Below are 14,781 nucleotides of genomic sequence, written 5' to 3' on the forward strand. Positions count from 1 at the left end.
AAGATGAATTAAAGATTCAATGCAATCTCCATCGAAATCCCAATGTCCTTTCTGGCAAAGATGTAAAAACTTATTCTAAAAATTCATAAGAAATCTCACGAGATCCCAAATAGTCAAAACAATTTTGAAAATGAACGAAGTTGAAAGACTCACATTTCCTGATTTCAAAACTTACTACAAAGCTTCCATAATTGTACAGTGTGATACCAACATAAAGACAAACATATACAGACCAATGGAATACAACAAAAACCCCACAAATAAACTCTCATGTATATGGCTTAATGATTGACACAAGGGGCCAACAACTTTCAATGCAGGGAAAGGACAGTCCTTTCAATATATAGTGTTGGGAAAACTGGATATCCACATACAAAAATGTTAAATTGGACCCTTACTATACACTATATAAAAAGTAATTCACAACGGGTCAAAGACTTAAACATACTGGCTGAAACTATGAAATTCACAGAAAGCATAGGTAAGACATTTCATGACACACTGGATTTGGCAATGATTTCTTAAATACAAAGCCAAAAATACAAGCAACAAAAGAAGAAATAAACCAGATTTCATCAAAATTAAAAATTTTGTGCTTGAAAGCACTATTAACAGAGTGTAGAGAATAGAAAATAGCTGCAAACCATGTATCTGATAAGAGATTAATATCCAAAATTTAAAAAGAACTCCTATAACTCAACAACAACAACAAAAACAAACCACCAAATTTTAAAATGGGCAAAGAACTTGAATAGAAATCTCTCGAGAAGATATAGGAATGGCCAATAAGCACATGACAAGATGTTTACCATTCCTGGTCATTAGAGAAATGCAAATCAAAACCACAATAAGATACCACTTCACATCCATTAGGATGACTACTATTAAACAAAACAAAACAGAAAAGGACAAATGTTGGAGATGTGGAGAAACTGGACCCATGTGCACTGCTGTTGCGAATGTGAAATGGTGCAAACGTTGGGGTTACTATTATGGCGTCTCCTCAAAAAAATTAAACATATGGCTGAATGTGGTGGCTCACGTCTGCAATCCCAGCACTTTGGTGCACTGCAGCTGGGAATGTGAAATGGTGCAAACATTGTGAATTTTATGGCATTTCCTCAAAATACTAAACATACGGCTGAACGTGGTAGCTCACGTCTGCAATCCCAGCACTTTGGTGCACTGCTGCTGGGAATGTGAAATGGTGCAAACATTGTGAATTTTATGGCATTTCCTCAAAACATTAAACATACGGCTGAGCATGGTGGCTCCCTGCACTTTGGGAGGCTGACGCAGGAGGATCTCTTGAGCCCTGGAGTTTGAGACTAGCCTGATCAACACAGCAAGGCTGTCTCTACAAAACTAATTAATTAATTATCATATGACTTAGCCATTCCACTTATAGGTATATACCCAAATTAATGGAAAACAGGGATATTACGGAAATATCCATATATATAACACTTATATGGATACAAAATATAATATGGAATAATACATAATAATAATACAATATGGAAAGCAGGTATTTGTACTCTACTGTTTGTTATTCACAATAGCTAAAACACAGAGCAATCTTAAGTGTCTATTAATGGATAAACGGATAAACAAAATGTAGTATATCCACACAATGGAATATTATGATACATGCTATGACATGAATGAATCTTGAAGACACTATGCTAGGTGAAGTAAACCAGTCACAAAAAGACAAATATTACAGTAATCTATTTAAATGAAACACCCTGAGTAGTCTAATTCAGAGATAGAAAGAATAGTGATTACTGAGAGCTGAGGGGAGAGGGAAATGGAAAGTTACTGTTTAACTGAAAGAGTTTAGTATAGGATGACGAAAAAGTTCTGGACACAGCAGTGGTAATGTTTTAAGACAATGTGAATGTATGTAATGCCAATATGACTTGTATAGTTAAAAATGCCCAGGAATTTTATCTTACGCATACTTTATCACAATATAAAGAGATAATTTATTTTTTAAAAATCCATTATAATGTTCAGAAAGTCTAAACTCCTAAGTAAAAGAGTCCCGAAACTTGGTAGGCCTTAAGTTCTTTATTCACAAAGCCCACACTGATAATCTCTCCCGTAAGAATGTAAAATTCAAACAGAGAGGGTACTGGTTTTGATTAACCCACAGAACCTAGAATAATATATATGTGTGTATACAATGAGTTTTGAGCTAGCAGAAGTATTACCACTGTTAGCATCTTGTGTGTTGCCCACAAGCTACAGGTGGATTAAGTAACACCAATATCTTATTTCAAATGAGATAATAATATATGGCAAAGTGTGTTGTAAGTTACCACATATTTAATGTAGTATTATTAATTTTTCTAAAGAAACAGTTATTGTTCTGTTGCCCAGGCTGGAATGCAGTAGCATGATCAAAGCTAACCGCAGCCTTGAACTCCTGGGCTCAAGTGATTCTCTTACCTCAGCCTCCCGACTAGTTGAAACTTAGGTGCGTGCCATCACACCTGGCTAATTTTAAAATTCTTTTGTAGAGATAGGGTCTCGCAACATTATCCAGGCTGTCTCAAACTCCTAGCCTCAAGAGGTCCTCCCACTTTGGCCTCCCAAAGTGCTGAGATGACAAGCATGAGCCACTGTATAATACTGTATAACACTGTAGACCACTGTAGAATAGAGCCGCCTGGCCCTATTCATTATTAATCATTACTAATAACATGTTAAATATGTGGCAACTTGCAAAATCCTTTGCCATTTATTATTTCATTTGAAATTAATACTATGTTAAATACTAACAGTATTATTAATAATGTAGGCTAAATATGTAGTAAATGTTATTTTCTTTTTCCCAAAATTTAACTGCCAACAATCGTCGATTCCTTCCATTTTTGATCTATGTAATACTGAACAGGTAAAGATCTTTAAATCGTACATGGTATTTCAAAGATCAAAGGCTTTGGAGTCAAGAGACTTAGATCTGAATTTTGACATTGTTGTTTGCTTGCAGTTATGACCTGTAGTAAGTAATTTAGGTCTTTTCATTTTTTATGTCTTTCTCCTATCTTTAATCTTACTCATGTCACTCCTTCAATTTTATCTCAAATGAGTGGAAAAAATAGTGTTACAATCTTAATACTTTGTGCCACTGAATTAAGGGTGAACAAGATCAGGAAGCTCAAGGAAATTCTGCCAAAAATCAAGCTATTTTGTGTCCTGCTCCCACACCACCAAGGAACACAAGGTGAAGATTAATTGCCATTGCAACGTGGAGACATGTAAAGTGGTAAAAATAGCAAAAAAACCACTATTATTTGTATTAGAAAGCAATTTTGCCAAAGAAAATGGAAAGTAAAAAAAATTAAAAGGAATTATAACTGTTACATAATTTTTAAAAATTTAGCAGGTCAAAGAGGTCAGTTCAGAATAAAAGAATTCTTGGTATTTTAGGGGTGGGAAGTAAAGAAAGGGTAGGAAGAGGGGAAGGGAAGCAAAGAACAATAAGTTCTACAGACTTCAATTTTTCTTTGTTTTTTCCAATAACCACAAAACAGGACCTCTTGGAATTAGGAAAAACTACCAAAATGCTATTAAGTATGCTAAATCTGACTACATAGATTTAACATAGACAATGCAGATCTTAAGCAGTTTTATGAAGGAGGTACAGCAATATAATAAAATGCCACTGATCTGGACTCCCTAATTCCATAAGACTATGAACTCCAGAAGGGAGAAAGAAAACTTTTGTTAGTTTCATCACTGCTGTTTTCCCACTGCCTGAAACTGAACAGTGCTCAATATATAACAGGTGTTCAAGAAATAATTGTTGACTAAATTACCTCCTCTTTGAAGTGATCAGTTTTTCAATACATAAAAGGAAAAATATCTTTATTACTTTTGAGGGTGATTTATTGTGTGGTTATTCTGTAATTATTTGTGCATTGCTTAACTTTGAAAAAGAATTTAGGCCGGGCACGGTGGCTCAAGCCTGTAATCCCAGCACTTTGGGAGGCCGAGACGGGTGGATCGCGAGGTCAGGAGATCGAGACCAACCTAGCTAACACGGCGAAACCCCGTCTCTACTAAAAATACAAAAAACTAGCCGGGCGAGTTGGCGGGCGCCTGTAGTCCCAGCTACTTGGGAGGCTGAGGCAGGAGAATGGCGTAAACCCGGGAGGCGGAGCTTGCAGTGAGCTGAGATCCGGCCACTGCATTCCAGCCTGGGCGACAGAGCGAGACTCCGTCTCAAAAAAAAAAAAAAAAAAAAAAAAAAAGAATTTAAAGCAATACAAAAGATTATTTTGTATTTTCTTCAGTCCCCTTCAAAGTTTTATTCAGATTTATAATAATATTTGCACATCTTCAGCCTTCTTAAACTTTACTAAGAAGATAACCTGAATAAAAACACAAAAAGTGTTTCAATGTAACCATTTCTCACTCCCTGATCATCTCTTTGTCATGTAACAATTTCACTTGCAGCATGAAGATAATAATTATGTCACATTTAATTCTGAAGAGGAAGTAGTTCCTTATTTCCTAGTATATGATTGTTAATAAAATTCTCCTAAAGTCAAGCTGCTCTTACAGCTTCTCAAACAGCTGGTCATTCAATGATGTTCCTTGTATAATTTCTTAATTTCCAGAGAATTTATTTTCCCTTTCTCCTCCTTAGACAATTTTATAGCTCAGCACAATGTAAGTACTGTGTTATAGTACTTGAAGGCAATACAACTGTTCTTTTAAAATATTTGATAACTGGAATGCTTCACTAATATTAGCAAACCTACATGATTTATTTCATCAGAATTAACAAGATTTCCTTCTCTCTGGAAAGTACTATCCTTCACTGTCTCAACTAGATAGGCAGGCCTTAAGACAACTAATGTGTAACTTTCTAGAACGAGGTAGTTGAGTTCGTTTCCATTGTTACTGTTCACTGCTATTCTTATGGCAGCAAGTTAGGGACTGAGATACATTATCTTTTCTCTGATAAATGAACAGGGAAAAAAATCCTAAGATGTCAGCAGGGGAAAGATGAATTCTTTACCTCCCAAATCCACAAAGATGATGACAGCCTTTGATGCCATGATAATTTTGATTCAGCTATATTGCAGAAAGTTTTCTGTGAATCATCTTATAATTTTAACTTTTTTTAAAAAATAAGAAAGTGTTCTAAACTGACTGAAAATTAGCTTCTTAAAATACATTTTTGTTTCTGAATTGCAAGTTGCAAAAGCCTGAGGGAATCAAGTATATCAAAATAGCCTATAAACTCATAAATAAAATTAAATTGAATTCTGGCATTAATTAATAATAGAACCTTCTTATATTTTGGGTTTTAACAAAAACAAGAGAATAACTTGTCTTCTCACAAAAACATATATTTTAATCTCATTACTACTTATTGACCACCTCCATAATAAGATAACTAATGCCTAAAATAAAGAGCAATTCAACAAAGATCAAATGTAAAATTATGACTGGTAAGTCTAAATCCATTACATTTATAATTCATCTGGGTATCCTGCATGGGACATAAGAGGAGTAACAATATAATCTTCCCAATATTATCAAATTAATAGGTTAGGACAATTCCCACATAGCATTTGCGGCTTCTGATTTTCATCAGACACAAAAATATTTAGCAATGTAGTTCCAACAAATTATCACAACTACTTTCAAATATTCACTAACATATACAAGAAAAAAATAACTTACTATCTCGGAGTGTTTCCCAAGCCCACTGGTCATTTTTGAAGAAGAGATGTCGTTTGATTTCTTCTACACCATTTCGTCCTAATCTCACTTCCCTGAATAAAGACAGAAGGAGAAACGTAATTAATCATTTGAGATCTTATTATAACCTGTCCAGGTTTATTTGTGGGCAGAATATTAAATCTGTGCAGGACAAATACAGTTCTAAGGTGAAATTATATTGTCAGCATAATTTCAGCCCAAATAGAAAATATGTTAAAGATAGAGAACATTAAAGAATTTTTTTAAAAGAAAAATGAGGAAAGGCCAGACGCGGTGGCTCACACGTATAATCCCAGCACTTTGGGAAGCCCAGGTGGGGTGGATCACCTGAGGTCAGGAGTTCAAGACCAGCCTGGCCAACACAGTGAAACCCCATCTCTACTAAAAATATAAAACTAACCGGGTGTGGTGGAACACGCCTGTAGTCCCAGCTACTTGGGAGGCTGAGACAGGAGAATCGCTTGAACGCAGGAGGCAGAGGCTACAGTGAGCTGAGATCGCACCACTGCACTACAGCCTCCGTGAGACAGAGTGAGACTCCACCTCAAAAAAAGAAAAGAAAACTAAAGAATAACTACAAAAAACACCCATGACTTTTCCACTGACAACAAAAATCCCAACTGATCACCACCTTACTTCATTAGCAAAATGAAAAAAGCACCATGCATTTTCTTGACAGTTGTTTGTGCGTGTATGTTTATTTTTTTCTTACAGTGGTAAAGTTATGCTTTTTTTTCCCCAACCAAAACTTTACTTAGGCAGTAATACCAGATGCTACCAAAAACCTCCAGAAACACATTTTAAATTTTGAATTTCCAATTTATAATCTATTAATTATTTCTGATCACTCAAAAGTCAGTGACTACTAATTCTTGATACTGCCACAAAATTCAGAGCTTTCACTGGACAAGTTACTGATACTAGCCTCTTTCCTGGTGAGCAAAAAGTTTTTAAAAATGTGATTTTAGTTGAATTGGAAAAAGAAAGTCAGCACCTTTTTTTCCCTAGTAGAGTGCTTATAAATAAAGAAAATACTCTAAATTCTAAGTTTCTGCATAAGCTAAAAGATAAGTTGGCTTAGACATGTGACAATTTTTCCAAGAAGCTTTCACAAACTCTCAAACTGGATTAGAAAACCTCTCCATGGTTCTCTGGCACATGGTACTTACCTCATGGTAATTAGCTGTCTGTACTATAAATGTCTGATTTGCTCATCTAACTCCCCCAAAGGACTATGAGATATTTGAGAGAAGTGGCTCTGTATCTTCCTCACTACTATATCCCTAGCACTTAATAAACAGCATAGTACAATTCTTTATATTAAAATGTAAAAATCAGCCAGGCACGGTGGCTCACACCTGTAATCCCAGCACTTTGGGAGGCCAACGCAGGTAGATCATGAGGTCAGGAGTTCAAGACCAGCCTGGCCAACATAGTGAAACCCTCTCTACTGAAAATACAAAAATTAGCCAGGCATGGTGGCAGGCACCTGTAGTCTCAGCTACTCAGGAGGTTGAGGCAGGAGAACCGCTTGAACCCGGGAGGTGGAGGTTGCAGTGAGCCAAGATCGCGCCACTGCACTCCAGCCTGGGCGACAGAGCAAGACTCTGCCTCAATGAATGAATCAATCAATCAATGTAAAAATTAGCCAGGCACGGGTGGCTCACGCCTATAATCCCAGCATTTTGGGAGGCTGAAGTGGGAGGATCACTTGAGCCCAGGAGTTTGAAACCAGCCTAGGCAACGAGCAAAACCCTGCCTCTATTTAAAAAAAAAAAAAAAGTAAACATTTGAAAAACCATACTTCAAGCTCTAAAGGACATAATGAAGGGAGGCAAGTTAAAGCAAATATCAACTTGAAACATATTTAAAAGTACTAGGTCTCCCTAATATTTAACAATTTACAATCATAAACATTAAGTATAATCTTACTAATACATCTGGTTCACTTTCAAATTTCGTAAGTAAACTTCAAAGGTATACATAATATGTCATTTTTCTTTCAAAAACGCAGACAAATATTAAAATGCTTGTTGAATCTACAAGATGGAACACCAACTATTATGTCTAGAAGAAAAAAGGTAGTATACTTTTAAAAATGGCTTTATACTATTGACTCTTTCAACAACCATATACCATACATCATCAAATCTAAAATGGTTTAAAGTATAAGGTGTATCACCATTTTTATACCACTAGGAAAAAGAATGCTCCCAACTCACACCATTGACTGTGAGATGTTCTCTAATTTCAGAGATGTTATGTTAAAAAAATTTTTTAGATTCAATAAAATACACTGTAATTTTTATAATTAACCAAGTTAAAAATTGAACAATAAAAGAAAAAGTCATCTAATTTAGCCATCAGCCAAGACTATATTATCATCACAATTTCTTAGGTATGATAAGTGAGCTGAGATCCACAAAAGACATCTAGAATATCATAAAATTATCTCAGGTCTCACCGTCATTAACGGTTTTGAGAATGGCAGCATATAAAAATTCTAACAATTTACACGTAGAAACTCAGATATGGACCTTAAAAACGGAGCAGAAGATGAGAAGTCCTCAGAATTAATACAGGCTCAATTTTAAAATTATTTACCTGTCAGTAAGGAAGGCACAAATAAGGTTTTTTGCTTCTTTTGATATGTCATTATCATCAGGAAAGGTAAGTGAATTTTTATGGTTCATAATTTTACTGTAAGTTCCAACCAAAGAATCTGCATAAAAAGGTGTATCACCTGAAAAATCAACAAAGAAAACAAAAGCAAAATGAAATACATTTGAAAAAAGTCAGTTTCAAAGGACGAGTCAAAGTTACCCATTTAAAAAGATTATTAGGTATGCATTAAACTAAAAACATATTCCTAATATATAAAAAGAACACATCATAAAATTGCTCTAAGCCTCTAAATGCTTTTAAAAACACATACAAAGCAGGTTTGGATCATGTTTATTACCCACAAACAAAATCAAGATTGCTTAAGAAAATAAATATTATATTAGAAAGAGCCAAGTGGCGAGTTTTGAGATGAACAACTATAATAGAGAGACATAAAATCCTCCTTTACTCACCTACAAGCATTTCGTATAAAAATACCCCAACCGACCACCAGTCACACTCTCTTCCATAATAACCATCACCACCTTGGGATTTTAATACTTCAGGGGAAATATAATCAGGTGTTCCAACTGCTGTATCACATCGTACCATGCCTTCCTAAAAAGAGCGGCAGGTCAAATTTTGAATTAGGATATAAAGTCTCAATTATTTAAAATGACTTTCTTATTAATATAAGCTATGGGACTCCAAATCTTTGAGCTATAAAATATCATATATTAAAACTTAATGGAAACCTGACAAAAATTAACACAGCTTAATCATATATATACACACTATATACACACCATATACATATATACCATATAATGTATGTATGTGTATACACGTGTATGCATATACACACACACTATATGTGTATTCACATATATACACACACCAGTGATTATTTTGTAAGAATGCTCACTAGAAAGACATACTGCCACCATTTATTATTCCCCGAGTTGTGCCAGTATCATGGTATCATCTTAACTGCTGAGAACAAGTACACAGGCCAGTGCAAATACACTGGGGAGTTTATAGAATAGGGCATTTTACAACATAGTGGTATAAATGCTGACTTCCTTATTTTTTACTAAAATAGCTATTTAACTATGTTTGAAACTACAAAAGAAGCATACAAAAGTTGACTGTATAAATATAAAATGGGGGCGCATATGTATGGGAAAAGGGCATAATAGTGTAAAGCACACTGAATATCTATTTGACTGTGAATTTTAACTGCCCTCCCCCACCAAACCTGAGAGACTTGTTCGTTGTTACCTATATTTGCTGGTATTAATGAAACAGAATTATAACTAAATGCTCACACAACAGTTCTCATGCAGTGTTTCCTTCACTGTTTATATGAAGTGAAGGAATATAAACAGTGAATATAACATACACAGCTAAATGAGCTGTGTATGTTATTATATATTTATTGTATAGTGAGGATAGGTATTATATAGTGAGGATGGGTATCTTTTAAGACTCACTCCTAAAATAAGCAGTAAAATTTTTTATATGTTAACAGAAGTAAAACACTAAAAAATACACACATTACTGAAATCTAATTTTTATGAAAGTCTAATTTTAACACTGGCAGAAGTATTTAGTGACGTTTAAGCTAATTCCATTCCTAGTTACCAGCAGTGTATATTAGAGTTGTTATGAAGGATTTAGTAAATTTGGCAATCCACATTTACCCTAAATAGAGAGGAAAAAATAAATCACTAACAAGTTACTAATACCACATTGAAACCATGGTATCTAGTTCAACAAATAAGGTCATATCAATTCTGGACAAGTCCAGCGATGGTTAGTAAATTCTTAAACCATTTTCTAAAGAAGCATCTATCTTGAATTAGCAAAAACTAAATTAAAATCTAGTTAATTAACCTTATTCATCTTCATACAAGTACCAAAATCTGCTAACTTCAAATGTCCAGATTTATCCAGCAGCATGTTATCAGGCTTCACATCTCTGCGGGAGGGAAAAAATAGTACAGTATTTTCTGAAACAGATTAGACACTGTAAAAATTGTATGAGGCAGTTATTTTAGGTCAAGCATCCTCAATCTAGGTAAGGCCATCTTGGATCTGTATGCGTTCTCTAACCACATCTATAAATTAAATTTCATCAAGGAAACTTCTTTATATGTTAATTCCTCAGAAGAAAACATATATATTCCTTTTTAAACAGAGTTTGATTCTTTCAGAGGGAAAATCAAATCGTTTAAGAGAGACTGACCATCAAAAATACAACACTCAGACACAAAAGGTGATTGAAACATATGAGATAGATAAGTACATAAAAAACCCCAGAGCAGGGTCTAAGTTGCTTTCATTTTTGATCCCTGATATGTAGGCACAGCAACTGCATACAGGATTCCAGCAGTGTTTGTACAACAAATGAAACTATTCGTCTATGAATAAATATGATGTATTCACTAATTAAAAGCAAATTAAATTACGTATTTTAAAAATTAACATCAAAGTGTTTAACTCCTGGCACATACCTTAGAAAACTAGTTTACAATTTTTACTTTTCAGAATACCATTTAAAGGCTATATGATCAGATTAAGGGATATTAAAGAATATATTTATACCAACATTAAACTGAAATGCTAAAATTATAAACTTCAAAGTCTGGAGTTCTTTTTTTTCCCCCTTCCTGAGATGGAATCTCATTCTGTCACCCAGTCTGAAGTGCAGTGACTAAATCTCAGCTCACTGAAACCTCTGCACTCAGGCTCAAGTGATCCTCCCACCTTAGCCACCCAAGGAGCTGCGACCACAGGTGCATGCCACCTGTTGTTGAGATGGGTTTCGTCATGTTGCCCAGGCTGGTGTCAAACTCCTGAGCTCAAGAGATCCGCCTGTCTCGGCCTCCCAAAGTGCTGGGATTACAGGCGTGAGTCAGCGCTTGGCCAAAGTCTTGAGTTCTGAAATATCATTCATGTCATACAGAAGAATGGGTGAATTGAGAGTAAGAAATGTTAAAGTTATTTTTTAGCTATTTCCTTCAACAAATGAGAAAATTTAAAGCACTTTTATCTTTACCTGTGAATAAAACCCATGGAATGGATTGCATCCAATGCAAGAACTACTTCTGCAGTATAGAATCGTGCCCATTTTTCAGGCACATCATAGTTGCTCATTAAGTTTACAAGATCTCCACCAGGCATGTATTCCATCACCATGTAGAGATAACGATCATCTTGGAATGCATAAAAAAGCTACACGGACAAAAAAAACCACACAAAACATATTCATTAATGTTAAACAAAATTGTTTCACTTAAAAAGTAGCAAAAATACTAATAAAAGATTTAAGTAAAATTAATCAAATTACAGAAGTTGCAAGTCTAGTTAAAAAAAAAAGACAAACATAAATGCTACAAAGACCCCTGTATATGCAAAAGGACTATAACCTGATTATTCAGAAGAGTTACATGGAGATAGTCTTTCTTCATAACTTTCTATACTATTTGAATTTCCTTTACTGAGAATTTTTTCAAACTGTAATATTTTCAGTAAATATACAAATCTCCTAGGCAGAGAAATACTATACTTCTTATTTGTGCATCAGTGAGGTCTACTATTAAATTTATATCAATATCACAATGCTCAAGAAGTCTTTGATAAATTTGGCTTAGTTTCAGCTGTTTCTTATTAGCTGTGTGAATAGTAATTTGCTTAACCTACCCAAGTCTCTGCGACTATAATCTCTTCTAAAACACTGTAAGGACTGTACTTTAACTTTTATACCTGTTGCTTAGTCAAGTATCCAGATGCCTGGCAGTTAGCAATTGCTTAATAAAGGCTTAATGAACCAAATCATAAATTAATCCATAAAGTAACAGTGCACCTAACAGATTAACTGTCTTTCAGGGTTGAGGGTTGTTAAAAAAGATTACCGAATACAGAAAGCACTTAGTGCAATAGATGCTCAACAAATGACAACAGTCAGGAGGAGGAGCAGCAACAACACAAAAGTAGGAGGAAGGCAGCCGCTAGGGCTAAAATAGTAACAGTAAAATCCACTAATGTGAAATTAGTGAGGATATCAGGCATAAATATAGTATGTGACCGGGGATCAAATAAAAAGGCCAAATTTATAAAATAACATTTTAAGTAAATATAAGAAGTTCAGAATTAAACTAAAATAAAAATAAGCCCCAGAGAAGATAATCTGTAATTTACCCAGATGTTTGTCTTAAAATCTTCTTAATGTTTCATTTTTTTCAACAGTGTTTAGTAATTGTAGTTATAGATTCAGTTATTTTGTTTTGATTTTTTATTTTTTTGTAGAGGTAGGGGGGCCAGTCTTGAACTCCTGCCCTCAAGTGATCTTCCTGCCTCAGCCTCTCGAAGTGCTCGGATTACAGGCTTGGGACTACCACACCTGGACAAGACTCAGTTATTTTAATGTAAAAATCATATTTTGGGGGAAGAGGGAAGGATAAGCAACAAAGTGGCATTTCATGACTATCCCAGATTAAAGTACACAATTGGTCATTTGGGCCCCATAAAGAAATATTGTTAATTTGGTGACAGTTTTACCCCTATTTATAGACAATATTTCCAGAGAAATAAAGCTCTGAATACCTAAATTGTAAATAGCCCTGAAATTAACAATTATGTCACATATCTTTGAACTAACAGACACTGAACATGCATGTATCAGTGGTTGTTAGCCAGTGGTGAACATATTTTTGGTTGTCACAACTGTGTGTGAGGAGGGAAGAGTTGCTACTAGCATCTCCTGTGTAGAGGCCAGGAATGCTGCCAAACATCCTAAATAAACACACCAGTAATTGGAATAATGTAAAGGATAGCCCCCAACAACAAAGAATTATCTGGCCCAAAACGTCAATAGTATTAGGCCTGAGAAACTCTGATCTACACAGTTGTTAAAAACATAGACATTTCAAGTTGAAAAGTGCTATGGTGACTGGGTATGGTGGCTCACGCCTGTCATCCCAGCACTTTGGGAGGCTGAGGCGGGCGAATAACGAGATCAGGGGATCGAGACCATCATGGCTAACACAGTGAAGCCCATCTCTACTAAAAATACAAAAAAAATTAGCTGGGCGTGGTCCCAGCTACTCCGGAGGCTGAGACAGGAGAATGGCATGAACCCCAGAGGCGGAGCTTGCAGTGAGCCGAGATCACACTATTGCACTCCAGCGTGGGTGACAGAGCAAGACTCCGTCTCAAAAAAAAAAAAAAAAAAAAAAGTGCTATGGCATAAACCTTCAACATTTTTCATATCCTTTTAATTCCAATTACTGTTATGCTTTTTAAGGATAGATTTCATTATATATTATAAATAAATAAATCACAAATACAAGTTAGAAAATTAGAAATGGTCTAGCCCAGTTTAACTTCCCCCGTATGACATTTTGCATTAAGGACCCCAATACATAGGACAGATAAAACATGAAGCTGAACTCATAAAAGCAGAGAGAAAACTCAGAATTATAGTCTACCCAAAACCCCACTTGACCCCATGATTTTGCCTAAGGTACCTCCACAATTGAACATAACCAATCAAAGACAACTTTCACACTTATGAACAAGGAAACTGTGGCCCAGAGATGTTAAGTAACATGGCCATAGCTTCAGAGAAAGGCCTATAGCAATCAAGACGAGGACCTAAAACTACTGGCTTCTAGTTTATTTTTCTTTCTACTGAAAACCTAAAGACAAGTATTATTTGGTGACCTAGCTTAACTTGGTTTCCTCTCACTTTCCCTTCCTTTCCCTTATTATCTCCTCTTCACAAAATAAGAGACAAATAAATGAGGAGACAGCTAAACACAATGAGAGCCTCATGTCTGGGGAAAAAAAAAATCGATATTAAATAAAAGTATCTATTTAAATTTTAATAATATATGACTTCCCTCAAATCTAAGTAGATTAAGTTTTCTGTATCTTCTGTATTTAAAAATATCTAATTTAAAATTCTGTGTTTAAATTTTATATTTATTTATTATTTTTATTTTTGATACAGGGTCTCACTCTGTTGCCCAGGCTAAAGTACAGTGATGTGAACACAGCTCACTGCAGCCTCAACCTCCTGGACTCAAGCAATCCTCCTGCTTCAGCCTCCTAAGTAGCTGGGACCACAGGCGTGTACCACCATGCCTCAGTAATTTTTTTAAATTTTCTGTAGACATAGGTGTCACCATGTTGCCCAGGCTGGTCTCAAACTCCCGGGCTCAAGCAATCCTCCTGCCTCGTCCTCCCAAAGTATTGAGATTACAGGCCTGAGCCATAATGCCCAGCCCAAATTCTACATTTACATTAAATTTCCTATATATAAATTCTACAGAAGCGTAATTATTTTGTTCTGGCCTTTCTTTCTAGAAATGATTCAATATAATTAAACTTTAAGATTTAAAAGGTAATCAGACAATTTTGTAACTG

General features: G+C 35.2%; 1 protein-coding gene across 1 annotated transcript in view; it reads right to left on the minus strand.

Annotated features, from left to right (window-relative positions):
* Window positions 1-14,781, minus strand: part of ROCK1 (Rho associated coiled-coil containing protein kinase 1) — a 154,288-nt gene that overhangs the window by 84,948 nt on the left and 54,559 nt on the right. The window contains 5 exon segments of the mRNA XM_010354888.2: window positions 5,707-5,798; window positions 8,350-8,488; window positions 8,823-8,967; window positions 10,246-10,330; window positions 11,411-11,586. Of these exon segments, the coding sequence (XP_010353190.2) occupies window positions 5,707-5,798; window positions 8,350-8,488; window positions 8,823-8,967; window positions 10,246-10,330; window positions 11,411-11,586 (637 nt within the window).

Source organism: Rhinopithecus roxellana, chromosome 21, assembly GCF_007565055.1.
Source record: "Rhinopithecus roxellana isolate Shanxi Qingling chromosome 21, ASM756505v1, whole genome shotgun sequence".
Lineage (NCBI taxonomy): Eukaryota > Metazoa > Chordata > Mammalia > Primates > Cercopithecidae > Rhinopithecus > Rhinopithecus roxellana.